The 19,609-nt window shown below is 50.0% G+C and overlaps 1 protein-coding gene across 7 annotated transcripts in view; it reads left to right on the top strand.

The window, feature by feature from the left end:
- The window catches only part of DCLK3 (doublecortin like kinase 3), a 55,612-nt gene extending 48,360 nt beyond the window's left edge, over positions 1-7,252 (top strand). For 4 of the 7 annotated variants that reach the window (XM_078860340.1, XM_078860341.1, XM_078860339.1 and 1 more), the window contains 2 exons: positions 413-580; positions 4,205-7,252. In XM_078860340.1, coding sequence (XP_078716466.1) covers positions 413-580; positions 4,205-4,461 — 425 coding nt within the window. In that variant the 3' untranslated portion in view covers positions 4,462-7,252. Of the gene's footprint in view, positions 1-412; positions 581-1,305; positions 1,330-4,204 lie in introns of all 7 variants that reach the window. The other 3 variants (XM_078860343.1, XM_078860344.1, XM_078860342.1) reach the window with 2 other exon arrangements.
- Positions 7,253-19,609: the final 12,357 nt, after the last annotated feature.

Raw genomic sequence — 19,609 nt, 5'->3', positions numbered from 1 at the left:
GACCTGGCCACACCTGAGATCTCAACTAAGTGTTATATCATGTGGAAATGTACAGCAGCCAAATACTCTAAAACACAGATATATATACATGTGTAGGGAAACACCAGAGGACCCGGAGAAAAATTTACACGACCATGGAGAGAACATGCAAACCCCAAATATACAGGCGTCAGGGTCGGGAATCGAACCCACGACCTCATGTATACCAGGCGAGGTAGTTGGCACCGATTAGTTAGCTCCACTGTGCCCTGAGCTGCGCCAATCTGGCTCTGCACAGCCATAACATGGATAGGGTGAACAGTGGAAAAGGTACATCCATGAGCGGCTTGTGTGCTTAACCCTCGCTCCCCTCCCTACCTCCCTTCCTCCCCTCCCCTCTCTCCCTCCCCTGTCTCCACCACTGTGCGGTCAGGCTACGGGCTGGAGGTGGACATGTGGGCGACAGGTGTCATCACCTACATCTTGCTGTGCGGCTTCCCGCCATTCCGAAGCCTGGAGCGAGACCAGGAGGAGCTCTTCGACACCATCCAGCTCGGGGAGTTCTCGTTCTTGTCTCCGTACTGGGACCACATCTCCGAGGGTGAGTGTTGGCCTCGTGCGTGCGCGTGCGTGTGCGTGCCTGTGTCTCTGACTAGTCACACCATTTGGGCTTTTCTTTGTGTTGACATTCTACGTGGACGTCTTCACGGATGTGTATTTTTCTGTAACAGGTAATTTGTGGCGATAATGGGTCATGGGATGGACGTGAGGTATACACATTATAGAATAGGCAGAGCTGCTTCTTTAAAACATAATGCATTTTGATCATAACCTGTCCACGCTTGAGTGGAAATTTTTGGAAAAGGTGAGCTATTATGTACAGTCCTGTTATCAACGTCATGTCTCCCAACGCCATGCGGGACATGGGGGTTATCTGAGCGTTCTTCACCACGCTGGTCGTTATGGGTTGAAGGTGGGGAGCATAAGACATTGGAGCAAAGTACAGTCCAATAATGGATTTGCTGCAGTGCCCTCTGCTGACAATGCAGCCCCGTAGCAGCAGCCTACAGCACTTATTTTACGTACAATGGTCGCCCATCCAAACACGAGCCCGCTCAAAATTTCTGATTAGCTTTTGAAATCTGTCAAAAAACCAGGCGCATTTCGGGCGATTTGTTCGAAGGTTTCACATTCTAACCCTTTTTTAAATTGTCATAAACGCCTGCTGTATACTCTGTTTCTCTTCCCTCTCACGTGCTTACAGAACAGGAGATTGAATGTAATTGATATATGTTGTATATTTCTTCCAAAACCATGCCCATGCAGACTAGCACTCCAAATGCCTCCAAGGTAACATACCAATGCAGATCGTTCCTTACCGGAACACACGCACGCATCTCTTGCACATATTTCACGCGAGATTGAGGGAGTTTCATTAAATGCGCCGTGTGGCAGAGCTCCGCGCCAAGGGCTGTAGCCTTCGAGGTTCCTCGCCCCCCTGTGCGATGGTGCCTGCAATGAGGTGGGCATGGCGGCACACAACTGTGATATCCGGCGCTTTGAAGACGCGCTGGTGGATCACACAGCGATGTCAGACTCGAATAGAATGGAGGATCGCCGATGTGGTCAATGCGGAATGCATGCGTGTCGGAATGTGACGTCGTAACTCACTCCGTTAGCGAGGTGGGGGGGAGACCCAGACACTCAGAACGCTTGGTCAGCTGTTTATGCCCTGGGCCTTAACGCGTTGGCATCGCCAGCATCGCCGATCGATGCTCGCAGAGACAAACTAATTGCAGATGCCCACAAGCATCTCGTCCTACATCGTCAAGGTGTGATGCTAACGCGGAGTATTTTTTTAGGGGCATGGTGTGGGAAAACCTCTTCCTTGCTGACCACCGAAGAGCACTTTCAAAGAGCATTTGGCATTTGGACCACATCCATTGACCATTTGCTTTGAACTTCTTGAATGGCGAAAGGTGACTACGCTTGGGAATGCATCGTTGTTACCAAGACTTAAATAAGTATCCGATTGGTGCGGCTAAGACGCTTGCAGTGATAGATAAATATCGTTTGCGGGATGTTTAGAAGCGGTAGGCCTCATGTGGCCATGGGGGGCTGCATGATATGAAGTCGCAGAGCGCATCTGGCCCATGGGCTGCAGGATTCCCAGCCCTGTGCCGTGGTGTCTACTGAGCAGGGAACGGTAGCGAACGATGCCTGTGATCCAGCACTTTGGAGGCAAACGTTGGTGGATCAGGCAATTCTCTGAGACTCTCCATCCTGCCAGGCCTGCGATGTGGCCAGAAGATGGCACCACAGCAAGTGGATTTGTGAACCATCTGTGTGGACATGTGAGTGGCCCTGTGTGTGTGGATGTTATTCACATTTTCTCCCACCTGCAAAAATATATATAACAGAAATTGGTCAAACATCCCAGTGCAGGATCCTTCTGAAAAAGAGCGTCAAGTCTTGATGAGGACTTCCTGAATAAACAGATAAATGACAGTGTATGTATATTGAACTTCTTTTGCACCGTGCATAACCAACCGTGCTTATCGCAAGTACGTGGGAAGGACAACATCCTACGTGGTCGTCGATGGGCAGGTCATGTTTTGTGGAGTGAAGTGGGGATACTCTGACCTCTTCCAAATGGCCTGGCCAGCATTGAAAAGTAGGCCAAAATATCATCAGGAGGGGCTCTCCACAGTTTCCCTTTTGTGTGGAGGCCCTTCTGCTGGCAGCGCAACGAGCAAGACAATTGCAGGGCTGCACCTTTACCCATTAAAATAATTGCGCAATATCCCCATCACATTGTTTACTCTCTAAGTGAAACGTGCATCATTCTGTTTCGTGAACTTAATGCACGCTGTATTCTTTGGGTCTTTCGGTAAAGTCACGAAGATAGGTTTAAATGTATAAAAATAATAAATATAAAATAAACAAAAAACTACGATGTTTCGATCACAACACAAGCGATCGTCATCGGGAGGACGATCGCTTGTGTTGTGATTTTTTATTAATTTGAACCTATCTACGTTACTTTACCGAAAGACCCAAAGCATATGAATTACTGCAGTCACGAAAGCTTTAAGTCAAGATTTAATGCACACTGTTTAAAAATACACCACCGGCACCTGCTCGGGGGTGCAACAAGGTAAACGAACGTCATCAATTACTGTCGATTCTTAAACTCGCAGGGTGCGTGCATCGAATCGCACGCGTAAGCTAGAATCTTTATGCCGTGCGTGGCGGCTCCGCGCCACCTCTGCAGCAACCGCCGGAGACGACCTCGGCCATTCACCTCTTCATGAAACAAAAACAACAACAGGAACGAAAATCGATTCTTGCATCGAAATTTTCGCATTAAATCGCGGCAATTCATGAATCACTCCACCTCCCGCGAGTCACGTGCCATAAAGCCGACTTCCCCTGGAACGTTTCCACACTTCAGTTGTGAGATCCAAAGAGGAAGATAACGTGATCGCTTCGCCATGTGTAGAATATCACTCTCCCACTCACATCATCATCATTATTATTTCATGGTGTTTTACTGCAATGGTATATTTCTTGGGACGAGTTGAGGCTATTTTGCTACAACAGAGGACTGCACAAAAATCCATTGTTGTAGTCCACGATGCGTCGACTTCAAAATCTGGCGCCTTCACCAACACGCATTGACCAGCGTGGTGAAGTATGGTCAAACAACCCCCGCGACCCGCACAGCATTTTGACGGAAGAGCGGTACATGTTCAGACCAGCTTGCATTTTTCGAAATGCCCCACACGATAGTGGGCAGGGTGTCAGAAAAACACATTTGATTTTTAAAGGAGAATTTTACTTTCGAGTCATCATACCACTTGTACATCTCATGGCCCAGTATCGACATAAATAACCTTTTTAATGTAATTGTGCAGTCAGATGTATGGTAGCAGCCTTCATCCAGCAGTGGATTGACAGGAATATTGTATATATACTGTAAATTATTTAATCCTTCCTCCTTTTTCAATTCCTCCTCCTTCCCAATCCTTGTGCTCCTCTTCCTCCAACCCTGCATCCTCCCTCCTCCCTATCCTGTCCTCCCTCCTCCTCAAGCCCTGTCTCCTTCTCCACATTCCTGCTCCTCCCCTTCATCCCCCTTTCCCCCCCCCTTCCTCCTCCTGCACTTCCTCCTTCTCGTCGGTCCTCCCGTCTCCTCCTCCTCCCTCCTCCTCTTGGCTCTTAGCTGCCAAGGACCTGGTGAGCCGGATGCTGGTGGTCGACACCAAGCGGCGCTTCACGGCGCGCCAGGCACTGCACCACCCGTGGGTGACAGGCGGTGGCGCTGGAGACGCCCCTGACCTCCACCGGGAGGTCACCATGAACATCCAGAGGCACTTCGCCGACCGCCGGCGTCCTCACCAGCAGCAGCAGTTCCAGAGGATGCACCCGCACCACCAGCAGCACCGTACGCGCCCCGCGTCCGTCAGCTCGGACGTGTGAGCGCGCCGCCGGCGCTGTTACTGCGGCAGTGGCAGACGTACACCGATCGCGACGAGTGGGGAGGGGCTCGTGTGGAGCCGTGAAGAGTGGGCCCCGTTGCTTCATCAAAGTCGTCCCCTCCTCCGTTGTTCCCCTACCGATCGCTGCCACCCCCAGTTGCAGCTGCAGAAGAACCAGCGCCACCAGCAACATCACTAACAGCACCATCCATTGCCACCACCAGCACTTTAAAAAAAAACACCTCCCTATGTGTGCTGCTTCTCACAGCCTTGGAATTCCTAGGGGCCACGCGCTTACGGAACATTTTCCCGCAAACATCTTTTCTTCAAAGTGGTAATTGGAGGTGTGGGACAGGGCTTAATTTCGCTGGGTCTGTCTGGGTCATTGATCCGGAATTTTTTTTTCTTTCCCCAGCACACCGCATGCAGTATACCCTCCTTACAATGGCTGTGGCTGCTAGTCACGTGCCTCCAACTCCAGTCTACCTGCGACCCGGACGGAATTCAGTGAAAAATTAAGCCCTGGGTATGGAAACCTCAATCTTTTTTGGTCTGTGTAAGGGAATTCCTTTTGTGCTGTGTTAACCATGCGCAATTAATGATAATAATTATATACCCTGCAATTGCAGCATCGCTCCACAACAATTGCTGAAAATCTAGTCCAGCCCACACAACGTTTAAGAAAAACTTCCCTATTTACCATAAAACAGTCGCTAATTTTAACTCACACTTTTTAAAGATGTCGGGCGCGACATCTCAATTGTTGGCGGAGGGCCGTTCGAGGCTGCTGCATTGCTCGAGGTGTTTTGTTTTCTTCCCCCATTTCGGTCCGCCAAGACGGAAATCTGCCCGCGCTAACGTGGCCCTTGGCCAGCATTGGATTCACACCCATCAGCACCAAAATCTTCGTTAACTTACAAATGGCAAGGTGTAATTCCTCCAGTGTGCATTTGCACACGTGCAGAATGCCTATTCACCGGGCTTAATTCGCCAATGTGCCCAGCACTCCTCACGAAGAGACATTTCCATTGAAAGGAAAGAAAACGTTTCGCACCTGCGGTTGCTGAGCGCTGAAATCTTTCTGCAGACGTTAAGAAAAAAAAAACCTCATCTCGTCCGTGTGGCTTTTGTATTAGCAGGGTTTTTAATCGATTATCATTTTGTTCAATTGTAGTTTTCGCTAAATCTATGATCAATTTGCCAAAATCGTGGTGTCGATGATCGGAATCCAGTTCAGTTTTAGTTAACGATCGAACCGACAGCCTCGCGAGCGAATCTTCAAACCGCGTGGCGCGTTGCAACGTGCTCGGTGGACAGGGTTCATCGGTCACCTCCTGGTTCATTTGAACAGACACGGAGACACGCACGCATGCACAGGGTTGGACTTTTATTGTGAGGCAATCCGAAATGTGGGGCAAAGCCGATCTTGAATACGATTCTCGATAACGCAAAAAAAAACTGAAATGAACAAACGTGTTTGTAAGAGACGCGCACGGCTGTGAGTAGCGTAGCCACGGGGGGGGGGGGGGGGGGGCTCTAATGTTGTGGGTCCGCCGCCTGCTTCCGGAATCTTCCACTCTCGCTCCGCCACTACGACCCCAAACCACTTCATCCACACACCCGCTCGCCGACTATGATTTGTAATTCAAGTTTATTTAACATTGTACATTTGATTCAGGATTCCCTCATTCAGGTCCAAGCCAAGAGATGGGTTTATAGAATGCGTTAGGGTTCTATGAATAATGAACCCGAATATAATTAAGTTGCCGAACCCAAATGAATGATGGACGCGCAAAGTTTTAAAAATTATAGTATATTTAAAGAGTATATGCTGCTCAAGATGGACAAACCAAATTCCAGTGAGCGGAATGTTTTCATTTAGTTTCTGTTTTAATACGTTTTCAGTATTTTCGTGTTATAGTTAAAACTTTTAAATATTTTCGATCGAAGTTTTGACCTTTGGAATGTCACAGTTGGAAGTGTAATAAAGTATAGTATATATATATATTTTAGCAGTGTTTATTCAATTACTGGAACAAATATTTTAAGGGACTTCCCAGATGTATTAGCATTGCCCCGATGCTAAGGACAATGGATTTTATGCTGACAATGGCTTTACGCTGAACCAATCGGTAAGAAGAATTGTGGTTTACAGCTTGATTTACCCCAACCCTTTATGCACTGGTACAATCACGTTATGATCGGTCATGGTATTTCTCTCAGCTACTTCGGACTGTCGTGCTATAATTCAGGATGTATATTAAATGAAGACAATGACAGTGACGATGGCGTGAGAAGTGATGACGATGGTGATGGTGTTGATGGTGACGATATTGTGAAGAGTAAACAGTGATGATGATGATGATAAAAGGCACTTAAATTGTGTTTAATGTCGCATTAAATGCATCTTGTATTTGCATCACGGTTTACTGACATACTTAGCCTCTTGATTGCCGATTCGTGTTTGGTGATGGTTTATTCATCATGTATTGTATCGACGACAAAAAAGCAACTTAGTTATTTATTCTCGATTATGGGCCAGTGTTTTGGAAAGGCGTAGCATATAACTCATTATGACAAAAAAAGATTATCTATGGTAATTGTTGTCATGTAAAGTTTATTACGAGTATGCCAATTTTCTTAAGTGTTGAGAGTGATGTAACAATTGGTGTTTCTAATAAACATAATTTGCACTGAATTTAAGTCATCGTACGCCCTGCACTGGCATCGAAGTTGCTCACGAGACTTAAATTTACTGCTCCGAGTCCTCCGCTTACTTCCGTTAATAGGGTTGTTTGTATACGTGAGTATATACATACAACACCAGTGACGAATATCTGAACCGGTCGTGGGCCTCGCCTAGGTCGACTCAGCCTCAAATGAATGCCTGGTGCGATGTGTAAATATTGCCACTATAGGGAGACGAAGGCGGCCGGGCATGGTGTTGGCCACCCACCCCTTTGTGGGCTGTGCCGGCCTTAATAGGTGCTCGCGAACATAACTTTCCCCAACAGTCTGTTAAGGTTATTGGGGGGATATCTGTTCAAACATACACGGCCCCTTTGTCAATCCACTACTGGATCAACGACTGGTCAGCAAGCACAGCATCTGACATACTCGAGTGTACATTGAGTATCAGCATCAGAATATGTATTTATACTGGTAGGAACCTCCTGGTTCCACCAGCCCACAGGGGATTATTGTGTCCGTCCGTCGTGCAGGGAGGGGCTGGGTGGGGAGGGTGGGGAGGGGCTGGGTGGGGAGGGTGGGGCGGGGCTGGGTGGGGAGGGGCTGGGTGGGGATGGGCTGGGTGGGGGGTGGGAGGGGTGGGGCTGGGTGGGGAGGGGCTGGTCACCCTGTGGTGCCCTTATAAAACTCAACGTTTAACCTACTCACGCCGGCTTGTGCCCGCCCTCACAGTCGGGCATATTTGCGGAATACACCACGCCGCCGTTAACCCTGGCCATTGACCGAGCAACCCAACGTTCCTACCAGCTCCCTCCGCAGGATTGTGTTACTGGAGGAATCCGATGAGCTATTAAGCTCTGTTTCACAGATGTCCACCAGGTGAGAACGTTACAACAAGAAACAATACAAAAACACAATAGGAGTGCAAAGTATATGAATGGTAAACAAATCAATAAAAAAATTACAAATAAAAGTAACATTTTTATTTTTTATCTCACCAGTATATTAGCGAGACTGGCAGGTCGAGAGCTGGCAGGTTGAGAACTGTATGAGATCAGATTATAGAGCACCTGGGAAGGTTGGGCAGACAGCTTTGTTTGTGTGACTAATCCCCTTGCCTATCCTACAGTGGAAATGAGAACCCTGAGTGGCATGGGCACCGTGCGCAATGCCTGGTGGCGCCTCGTGAGTTTGAATGCAATCGCGCCCCGTGCTCAGGCAGCCGAGTGACCGAGGCCAAGCGAAGACGCGTGCCATTGCCGCACACACGTAACAGCTCACTGTCAATCCACTGCTGGATGAGTGCCTCCCCACGCCAGAGGTCGTAAACGGGTTTTGATTCCTTACCCGTACCCGGCCGCACCAGGGTCGCAAATGGGTACCCGTACCCATACCCGGCCGGGTACGGCTAGCCGTTCCCTACCCGTACCCGTACCCTACCCGAAATGAGTGACAAACAGTTACTCACCAGTGACTCACGGCATACCCGTACCCGTACCCGGCCGCACCAGGGTCGCAAACGGGTACCCGTACCCGGCCGGGTACGGGTAGCCGGGTATCGGGTAGGGTACGGGTATCGGGTACCCGGTTGCGACCTCTGCCCCACGCCGTGCGTGCCGCGGGGGGTGTTAGCTGAGAGCGCACTTCACAAAGCTGGCCGATGCGAGTTGTAGAAGGCGGAGCGGGCACAGGCGTAGGAGGTGACAGCCCAAAAATGGCTTTCGCTGCACTGCGCTCTGTCGATCGTCCCACGAAGTCCCGTGAGCCCCACGCCAACCAAATGTTTGCGCGTGGCGGTCAAAAGTCCGAGAGTCAAGTTCAAGTTCATTTATTAGGTATAGCCCTGTGAACCATTCGGCTCTTGAATCGGGTGCAACCGCAACAAACAAAAACAAAAACATAAACAAAAAATATCTTAAAGTGAATATGTGACTAAGTGCAAACAGAAAATCCAAGAAAAAACAGCAAAATATTGCAGAAAAAAAATCACCGTACACCAACGCTGTGTGCAACAATCCCAGTGGGATGCAAGTCAAACAACCAATGAGATCCGTGCCATCGTGAAGCGTCCTCCTCATTTCCTTGAGCAGAGGCACCATGCTCACGTGTACGGGGCATTTAATTAAACTCGGTCGTAGTTGACTCGTGGTTATATCCACATTATATATCTGGGTTTGCCGATTAAAATGCGATGTTAACACCACGCTAATTGGCGCCTCTTACGCTGAGCAGGCAGATAAATTGAGTATTGGAAGTACTTGGATGGGTGAGAGCCATGCATAAAACAGCTGTTGTAGGCTGCTGTGGGCCTCTGTCGTTTGCAGCAGAGAGTAGCGCAGAAAAAGGCTCCATGGTACCTGTGTAGTGACATAAGAAGGGAGGGGCTGCTGGGGGCTCTGGGTTCCCGGGCGGGTCCAGACGCTTAAGCCTCTGGGCGCCAGGCGCTGGGTTCCCAGGGGGTCCAGACGCTTAAGCCTCTGGGCGCCAGGCGTTGGGTTCCCAGGTGCTTAAGCCTTTTGGCGCCGCCAACGGGGGGGGGGGGGGGGGGCTGTGTGTGCTCTGTGGGATGTCTGGTGGCGCACACGGCCCCACCCCTCGTTGGACTAGGCATAAAAAGCGGAGCTCCCTAGACGATCGGGGCCAGTCGTAGCTCAAGACCCAAGACCCAAGACCCAAGACCAGCCATCGGAGGACCCTGGGACGCTGTGAGAGCCAGTGGTGGGACTCTGGAACTCCCGACTCTACGACCTTGTGAGGGCGAGCTCCAGAGCGTAGCCAGAGTAGAGTATCTAGGCTGTGTACCTAGGCTGTGTACCTAGGCTGTAACAGAGTATCAGGACTGTTGGAGTGTTGTGTTGTAATAAAGAAGTTACCTCTACAAGTGTCTCCGGAACCCGTTACATTTGGCGTCAGAAGTGGCAATGGAAACAAGAAGTAAGCCACGTACCTTCAGTCCTGACGGCGATGTTGAGGAGCAAGCGGCGACGGGGCAGCCAACTCGGGCCGACAACGACGCCGCACCACCGGCTGAGCAGTCGTCCACCACACCTGCCGATCCTCCTCCAGCGTCGGGAGCAGCAATGGAGGAAACGCTGCTTCGCCTCACCGAGCTGCTCCACGCCACCGTCTCCATCCTGGACGACATGCGTCGCTCACAGGCGGAGACAGGAGGGAGAGAGGCGGCGCAGCGGCCGCGCCATTCCGCCGGCTCCCACACAAAGATGGCAGCCGTTCCCGCCGCAAATACATCCGGGTGTGTCGTCACTTCTGCCGGGGAAGCAATGACCGCTGGGAGCGACGTCACTTCCGGGCCCAGCGTGGGCCAATCCGACGACGCCGCGTCATCAGCGCTGCGTCCCTCACCGCCGGGTGACAGCTATTTGCAACCTAGCAACGCCGCGTCATCAGCGCTGCGACCTTCACTGCCGGACGACAGCTGGCTTCAACCTAGCATTTCGCGTCATCAGCGCTGCGACCGGACAGTGAGGGCGCCATTCTTACTGTAACCGGCGCCGGGGCCGGCACATCGACCGACACGCTGATCGCCGCCTTTGCTGCTCTGGCCAAAGGTTGGAGGTCGGGAGACCAGGCTCCTGACATTTCGTACATTTACGCGCTCCGGATTAATGATTTTTTTGTTGACATTCTCTTCGTTGTCGTCGGGGAGTCGTGACTGTTGTTGGGTAAACTGTGTGGAGCTTCGCTCGTGAGTGTTGTCAATGTGTGTGCGGAACTTTGCTTGTGATTGTTAACAATGTATGGTTTGTATTGAGCTTTGTTCGTGATTGTTAATGTATAGCTTGTGCTGTCATTGTTAACGATGTATAGACTGTATGGGGCATTTATCTTGAGATGATGACATGCTGCCAAGGATTTGGAATTGTCAGGCTGGCTCTCAAATATCTTGGGGTGCAGATCCTGACCAGGATGGACCAGCGGGTGTTGCGTGTCTAACACGAGAGTTGTGGTCCCGTCATGCTATGGCTGACGGCTTGACCTGACAGCCCGGAGATAGAGACACTCCGTGGCATGTCTAGCCTAGTGGGCTGTGTGCTCACATGGCTCGGAGAGTGTGGTCCCGTTATGCTATGGCTGACGGCTTGACCTGACAGCCCGGAGATTGAAACACTCCGTGGCATGTCTAGCCTAGTGGGCTGTGCGCTCACATGGCTCGGAGAGTGTGGTCCCGTCATGGAATCGCTGACGGCTTGACCTGACGGCCCGGAGGTTGAGACCCTCCGTGGTGTGTCTGGAGCAGTAGGTTCGCCCTGACGGCCCGGAGATTGAAACACTCCGAGGCGCATTGAAACAGTGGGCTGGAGATTCGTGGTGTTCAGGTGTAGTTGTCCCATTACGTTGGGACTGTTTCCCTCAGTTGTTAGGGTGCATGTTGTGCAGGGAGTGAACGATGGGTCGTCTCAGCTCGGTTGGTACAGCTATATGCTGCGATGCGAGTCTTGGAGGGAGATTGGGTCTCAGCTCGGTCGGTACAGCTATATGCTGCGATGCGAGTCTTGGAGAGAGATTGGGTCTCAGCTCGGTCAGTACAGCTATATGCTGCGATGCGAGTCTTGGAGAGAGATTGGGTCTCAGCTCGGTCAGTACAGCTATATGCTGCGATGCGAGTCTTGGAGAGAGATTGGGTCTCAGCTCGGTCGGTACAGCTATATGCTGCGATGCGAGTCTTGGAGAGAGACTGGGTTGAAGCCCCCCAATATGGCCGACGTGCGCGGTTTTAGGATGGAGACGCCACGTTGGAAAGGCGGGGGGTGCTAACGGTTGACATGTAATGTCGGTGGTGGTCCTCATTGAGGGCTGCTGGAACGCAAGCACGGGATGCCTTTTGGAGATGCGGTTCACGCGTGCGGCCACCATTTCTGGGCAGGAGCAGGCAGATTTATTTTGTTTGTGTCATGTACATTTTATATATATATTTAAAAATGTAGATACTGGAGCAGCCCTGAAGTGCGACTTCTTTGCCCAGTACATGGGTCGTCCCTGAAGTACGACTTCTCGACCTGGGACGTAGACAGACGTCCGGATAAGTGTGTGTAGAGGGGTGATAGACATGTTGGTCTTCGCCTTCTCACCACCTGAAGGATGGGAGGGTGGCAGGGTGGTGTGGATCCCTGCCATCCATTCGGTGATTGTGTGATTTCGGTTCGATTACCGGTGTTGGTTGTGCATCCAACGTGTCGGAATCTGTATATTTGTTGTTAATTCCCCGTTTTCTATGCGGATCCCGAGGAGGGCTAGGTGTGCCGCGGGTCGTTTGTTCACGTGTCATTGCTTCACCTTTTTGTTGATTGATGCTTGTATATAGTGTAAAGTTGTACAGGTTGGTTATGGTATTCATGGTTGCTTTCTTGTTCTCTTTTCTTTTCCTGTTGAGGCTCGCGTATTTTTTTTCTCTCGCTCCCTTTCGTTTATTTAAACTTTCTTATTATTGACAGCCGGGACGGATGGAGGCTACATAGAGGAGGGTAATGTAGTGACATAAGAAGGGAGGGGCTGCTGGGGGCTCTGGGTTCCCGGGCGGGTCCAGACGCTTAAGTCTCTGGGCGCCAGGCGCTGGGTTCCCAGGGGGTCCAGACGCTTAAGCCTCTGGGCGCCAGGCGTTGCAGAAAAAAAATCACCGTACACCAATGCTGTGTGCAACAATCCCAGTGGGATGCAAGTCAAACAACCAATGAGATCCGTGCCATCGTGAAGCGTCCTCCTCATTTCCGTGAGCAGAGGCACCGTGCTCACGTGTACGGCGCATTTAATTAAACTCGGTCGTAGTTGACTCGTGGTTATATCTACATTATATATCTGGGTTTGCCGATTAAAATGCGATGTTAACACCACGCTAATTGGCGCCTCTTACGCTGAGCAGGGAGATAATTTGAGTATTGGTAGTACTTGGATGGGTGAGAGCCATGCATAAAACAGCTGTTGTAGGCTGCTGTGGGCCTCTGTCGTTTGCAGCAGAGAGTAGCGCAGAAAAAGACTCCATGGTACCTGTGTAGTGACATAAGAAGGGAGGGGCTGCTGGGGGCTCTGGGTTCCCGGGCGGGTCCAGACGCTTAAGCCTCTGGGCGCCAGGCGCTGGGTTCCCAGGTGCTTAAGCCTTTTGGCGCCGCCAACGGGGGGTGGGGCTGTGTGTGCTCTGTGGGATGTCTGGTGGCGCACACGGCCCCACCCCTCGTTGGACTAGGCATAAAAAGCGGAGCTCCCTAGACGATCGGGGCCAGTCATAGCTCAAGACCCAAGACCCAAGACCAGCCATCGGAGGACCCTGGGACGCTGTGAGAGCCAGTGGTGGGACTCTGGAACTCCCGACTCTACGACCTTGTGAGGGCGAGCTCCAGAGCGTAGCCAGAGTAGAGTATCTAGGCTGTGTACCTAGGCTGTGTACCTAGGCTGTAACAGAGTATCAGGACTGTTGGAGTGTTGTGTTGTAATAAAGAAGTTACCTCTACAAGTGTCTCCGGAACCCGTTACACCTGCACATGCTACTTTGCGCTGCGTCGTCACCAAGACGCACTGCTCAGCGCGGTGAACTGTGATCAAGTAAACGCCCGTACGGTGTGGAGAGGCCCTCATCCAGCAGTGGATGTACATAACATTTTCGCATTTTTCAAATGCCCCACTCAATGTTGGGCAGGGTGTAGGCAAAACACATCTGAATCTCAAGGAGCGGTTGTTTCATATCGATATTGCACACATTATGTGCCGGTCCCAGTTGTCAAAAGGGCCAGTAGCGCCAAAAAATACCTTTTTAGATAATTGTGGTGGTTGGAGGTGGGGGTTGAAGCTGATATAGGAGCTGCTATAAATTGCCAATATAAATTGCTCACTGGCCGACTGTTAATTTGACCGTGACACCAGAAAAAGTCGGTCTGCTGTCTAAAGAGCGAGCAGTGACATCTTTAATCAGCCAACCGCCAGCACCCATTTCCAGGCAGGCAATAACATATAGCTGTAACCCATAAAGGCATCGTCAATTATTAATGATTTGTAATAAGCAATTTGAGCAAGGTCAATATAATTCTACACATACAAACAAAGCGTCTGGCGGTATTGTAAAGATTGTATTGTATGAGATTAATTTCTCTGAACCGTAAAAAATTGGCGACACACTTTCATCTCTCGAGGTTTCACTCGGTATTTGCCGTCTCACGTTTGGTTCGAGCGCTGCTGCGATTATCCGCTGTTGAGGATCACTCAATATCCTTGTTTGTGTGTTTTTTTAGAAAAAAACTTAATCTTTCCCATAACGCAGCCCAGATTTCAACCGCACGGTTGCAAACTGCTCTCGGAAAAAAGGATGCTTCCTTTATGGACGTCCTGCAAAAGTGGTTATTAATAAACATGCAATAACAGCTGTTGCTGTTTTGATCATTTAAGCCCTATTTGCCTCTCTTACTCGGGCTGTTTCATCCTCCTCCTTGCCACTCTCATTGATGCCTCGATGATATGTGCTATTTTTTTTTATTGTACCAGGCAAGGCCCACTGAGCAATATAGCTCTTTTTCAGAAGCGACTTGTCCACAAATAATTGCTCGACGAAGTGGATTATCGCGTGTAAATCTATAGCAGCCAAATACTCTAAGCGCATGGTTATACATTTGGAGGGGAAAAACCAGAGGACCCGGAGAAAAATCCATGCGACCATGGGGAGAGAGAGACAAGCAAACTCCATGTATAAAGACGTCAGGATCGGGATCCAACCCACGACCTCCTACATACCAGGCGAGGTAGTTAACGTCTCAAAACCGTGGTCCCCCTGCTTCTGAAGTCGCTCGCTCGCTCGCATTATTCCACCCCGTCTGTTCAGCAAATGGCGTTACTCGCCTCCGTCGAGCCGCGTTCAATTTGTGTTTACACGTCTCCGTCTCCTTCATGCTAAAATCGGATAAACGCTGAACTTCATTGGACCCACCTCTGTCGACCTTCCTGAACACCTAAAATGTAAAAGGCGCAGCCCTGCAATTTCTTGCTCGCACCACTGCTGGCGCTAGGGCATCCACTAGAGGAAGCTTCTAAAGAGTGCATTCAGATCGTAAGCAATTATAAATTATTGCAATTTATTACAATCAAATTTTTGTCTTCGTTTTATATCAGCCAGCTACCCACTCGAATCCGTACTGCTGGCGATGACGAGGTTCACAGCAGGTTTAGACCTTTCGTGAGTAACTTTCAATAGATATTTAGAAAAATCCAAATATAAAAGGTGCCGGAACTTGCAGACCACACTGCTGCTACTGATTTGTACGTGCGGATGATAAACACGTCTAATTAGTGATGATGTCGTTGCATTCGCCGCGTGGAATTGAATATGGCTCGTGCGGCACTGACGAGTGAGTAGACCGCGTCACGTGGCTCCCGCGTCCAAAATACTGAACCAAATCCATGCCACGGCCACATGCACCTCCGCTCTGACTATCTTTGTGTTCCGTTTGTGCTTTCGCCATCACGCAATGAGATGATATGATGTTTGTTTCGAATTCCTGCAGTGAGCAGTGCCTTTTGTTGGGGAATATCCCTATAAGTTGACGTCACATAAATACTTCTCAAATTCTTTCAATTAACTAATTATCCACACAAGGAAGACAGACCCCTTATATGATCTGCAAAGAGCGTTCAATGAAACCAAATGTATAATTCTCAGAGCTGGATAAGCCAAATTAAGTTAAACACTGAATTTAATCCGAAGGCTTTCGAGCGGTAATTAAATGTGGACTATGCCGAGACACCAACTCACTGCAATCGAGAACCCATTTGAATCCAGGATCTCACCAGTACTTGCTTCATGCTCTAACGCCGGAACCACCCGGTCACTTCAGTGCCACGCATGTGAACGCTCCCGGCGTTACAACGGGCAACACTGGCTGCGACTTCTTCTTGGTTCTTTCGGTAAAGTCACGTAGCAGGGAAATAATAAAATAATAAAAAATGAAACATAATAAAATAATTCTCACGATGTTTCGACGCTGTCTTTCCGACAGTCTTTCCGACAGACCTGTTCTTCACCAGAGGACGGCTGCTTGCGTTGTGGCCGAAACGTCGTGAGAATTATTTTATTACGTTTTATTTTTATTATTGTATTATTTCCCTTCTACGTGACTTTACCGAAAGAACCAAGAAGATGAATCCCTGCAGTCACGAAAGCTTTCGGAAAGACCCTGTCTTTCCGACAGCCCTGTTCTTCACCTGAGGACGGCTGCTTGCGTTGTGGCCGAAACGTCGTGAGAATTATTTTATTATGTTTTATTTTTATTATTTTATTATTTCTCTGCTACGTGACTTTACCGAAAGAACCAAGAAGATGAATCCCTGCAGTCACGAAAGCTTTAAATCGAAACTGGCTGCGACTGTTGTCCTCCTGGCCCTGAAAACAGTCTCGTTGTGACTCTCCACTCTGCTGGTGATGAAACAAACCAGGCCAGACAGGTGGGGGTGGTGGTAGCGCTGGTTGGGGGCATCGTTGACCCACGTGCTTACAGCTGCGAACAATCCTCAAATCCAAAGTCGCAACACTCATCATCCAATGTCCTTCCAAACCTTCAGTGAGTAACGTGGCTGTTCTCTCTGCCGTCATCTTCATAACTGATGGTTGATGTGCACAGCAGATGCCTCCCACTTTTTGTGATAATCAGCGTCCCATCAAACTGCTCACATTGTCCCACCAACAGATGGACGTGGCTATTGTGTATCCTATAATTAACTGGACATCCTACGTGGTTGTCAGCGGATTTCAACAGATTATACAAATAATAATATATATGATCCAGTTTTTATTTTATTTTGGTAAATGTTCTTCACCATGCAGAATATTAACCACGAATTCTTATTTGGAGAGACGGTGCAAAAATCGCACCCACGCGAAAATTAGCACTCTCGTATCAGAAGGTAGCAGGTTTAATTAATCGTAATAATTTTATACTAATTAGCCTTTGGAATCTACAGCTGTGTTAGCCGCCATGCCAGCTTACCCTTGTATGCCTCAATGCCTGACCCAACCCCGACACCCCCCCTCCCCCCCCGTTTTAACGAAAGCTCCCAAAGGCCGTTCCCCTCGCTCCGATGAGCTGAGTGATTCATGATTAATGCTGCAAATTTCATACCCCGCTTCAAGACTTATCGTGATTGGCGCCAGCAAGTAGCGGTGGGTGCACGCGCCCGTAATTGAAGGTTAACCCAGGGGGACAAAATGGGCATTGGCTTCCCTCCCACCTACACCCAAGTAGACATCTTCAGAGGACAGAGGGACATTTTACAGCGCAGACCAGTGGTTCTCAAGCAGGGGGGCTCGTGCCAATGTCCCAGGGGGGTACGTGAGGTGATTTATCAATGTGTGAAATGATATCATACTTGAGAGTCATTGGTGAATAATCGCGTACGAGTATTAAATAGCTGCGATAAAATGTCCATCCGTATAATAACCGCGAACGATATAATGGACCTTTCTAAACTCATTGATCGCAAACAATGTGGTTTCCAAGAGTAACCAGCGAGCACGAATAAATAACGTCATGCATGTGTAATAAAAGACTCGACCACGGTATCTGGCTTGGTGTCCTTTATTCGGGTTCGTCTACTTTTCCCACACGGATGTCCGTATTTTCTTAGTCCCAAGAGCCGCGCACACTTCCGCCAATAATTTAGAAGAAAAATTTCGGCCCTGGTCCGTGAGGAGTCTCTTCGGCGCACCCTTGTCCATAACGTACCCGAATAGAAAGGCATCGGTAATAGCCGCGGCCGATTGGTCGGGCAACGGCCAGGCCATCGGCCAACGGAAGAGGTACTTGACCCCAACCAGCAAATATTTATTACCCCTCGCAGATGGTGGGAAGGGTCCCAAAATGTCCAGTGCCACCAATTCATTAACCCGAGACACCTGAATAGACTGTATAGGCGGCACATAAGGATGTTTAGGTGGCTTTCGCCGGGCACAATCGGGGCACGCGCGCACGTGCCCGACGACATCTGTCGCCATGCCGTGCCAAAAGTAATGACGCTGCAACGTCAATAGGGTCTTTTGCACACCCAAATGTAAGAGCGTGTCACAATGGAGAGTCCTGATTAACTCGTATCGCAGGGACGCTGGCACAACCAGACGCCAGCGTTCCTGAAATCCTTCCCTCCACATGAGCAGACCATCCCGGAGAGCGGTTTCCGGCACCCCACCCGTACCCGGGCCCCCACTCTCCACCGCAGACCGCTTCCGTAAGGACAACAACGACTCATCCATCATTTGTTCCCGAATCCACACAGACCGTGGCAGATTCAAAACCCCATCAGTCGGACCCGGCTCCATCGGAGCATCCGGCCTCTCGACGGCCAACGCAACCGGCTGAGGGGGAGATAGAATCGGCGTACACCTATGCGTCCCCGATGCGCACGCGCAAGGGGAGCACTGCGGCAATCTTGAAAGTGCGTCCGCATTCGCATGGCGCACCCCCTTCCGATGGTGAATTTGGAAGGAGAATTCTTGCAGCGTGTCCAACCAACGCGCCAACTGGCCGGATGGCTGATCCATCTTAAGAGCATACTGCAAGGCCGCATGATCCGTGCGCACAATAAACGAACGACCGTACAGGTACGGTCGAAATTGGCGTAGAAAAAAAACAACAGCCAAAAGTTCCCTGCGAGTGACGCAGTAGCGGGTTTCCGCGGGAGACAAAACCCGGCTACCATACGCCACCACGCGCTCCACACCCCCTTTAGACTGAGACAACACCGCGCCAATACCTGTGTCACTCGCGTCCGTATCAAGAATGAAGGGGTGATCGAAATCCGGATAATCCAACGTTGGCGCCGTAGCCAATAGATCGCGCAGGCCCTGAAAAGCCGCCTCTTCCGGCGGTCCCCAACCAAATTTTCGTCCTTTACCCGTAAGGAGGTGCAAGGGCCTCGCGATCGTCGCAAAATTCGGAACAAATCTCCGAAAATATGAGGCGAATCCCAAAAATCGACGTACATCCCCCACGGTGGCCGGGGTTGGCCAATCCCGGACGCACGCTGTTTTGTCCGGATCCGTCGCCACCCCATCAGCGCTCACGATATGCCCCAAATAACGGACGGACCGTTGCAGTAGGTGACATTTCTTCGGTTTGAATTTCAAATTCGCGGAACGCATCCTCGTGAACACCGACTCCAACCGCAGTAAATGTTCATCAAATGTGCGGCTGAAGACGATAATATCGTCTAAATATATGAGACATGTCTCCCACTGCAACCCCGTCAATACCAGCTCCATCAACCTTTGAAATGTGGCAGGGGCCGCATTCAGCCCCATCGAAAGACAATTGAATTGAAATAACCCCTGCGGCGTACGGAATGCAGTTTTCTCCCGCGAGGGCTCGTCAAGGGGAAGCTGCCAGAATCCCGAAGAGAGATCTAGCGTAGAAAAGAACTTGGTCCCCGACAAGGCATCGAGGGAGTCGTCCATACGCGGCAGGGGATACGCATCT

This window comes from Lampetra fluviatilis, chromosome 10 (genome assembly GCF_964198595.1).
Source record: "Lampetra fluviatilis chromosome 10, kcLamFluv1.1, whole genome shotgun sequence".
Classification (NCBI taxonomy): Eukaryota; Metazoa; Chordata; class Hyperoartia; order Petromyzontiformes; family Petromyzontidae; genus Lampetra; species Lampetra fluviatilis.
The sequence above is the reverse complement of the archived record's forward strand: the minus strand, read 5'-3'. Positions and strand labels throughout refer to the sequence as shown.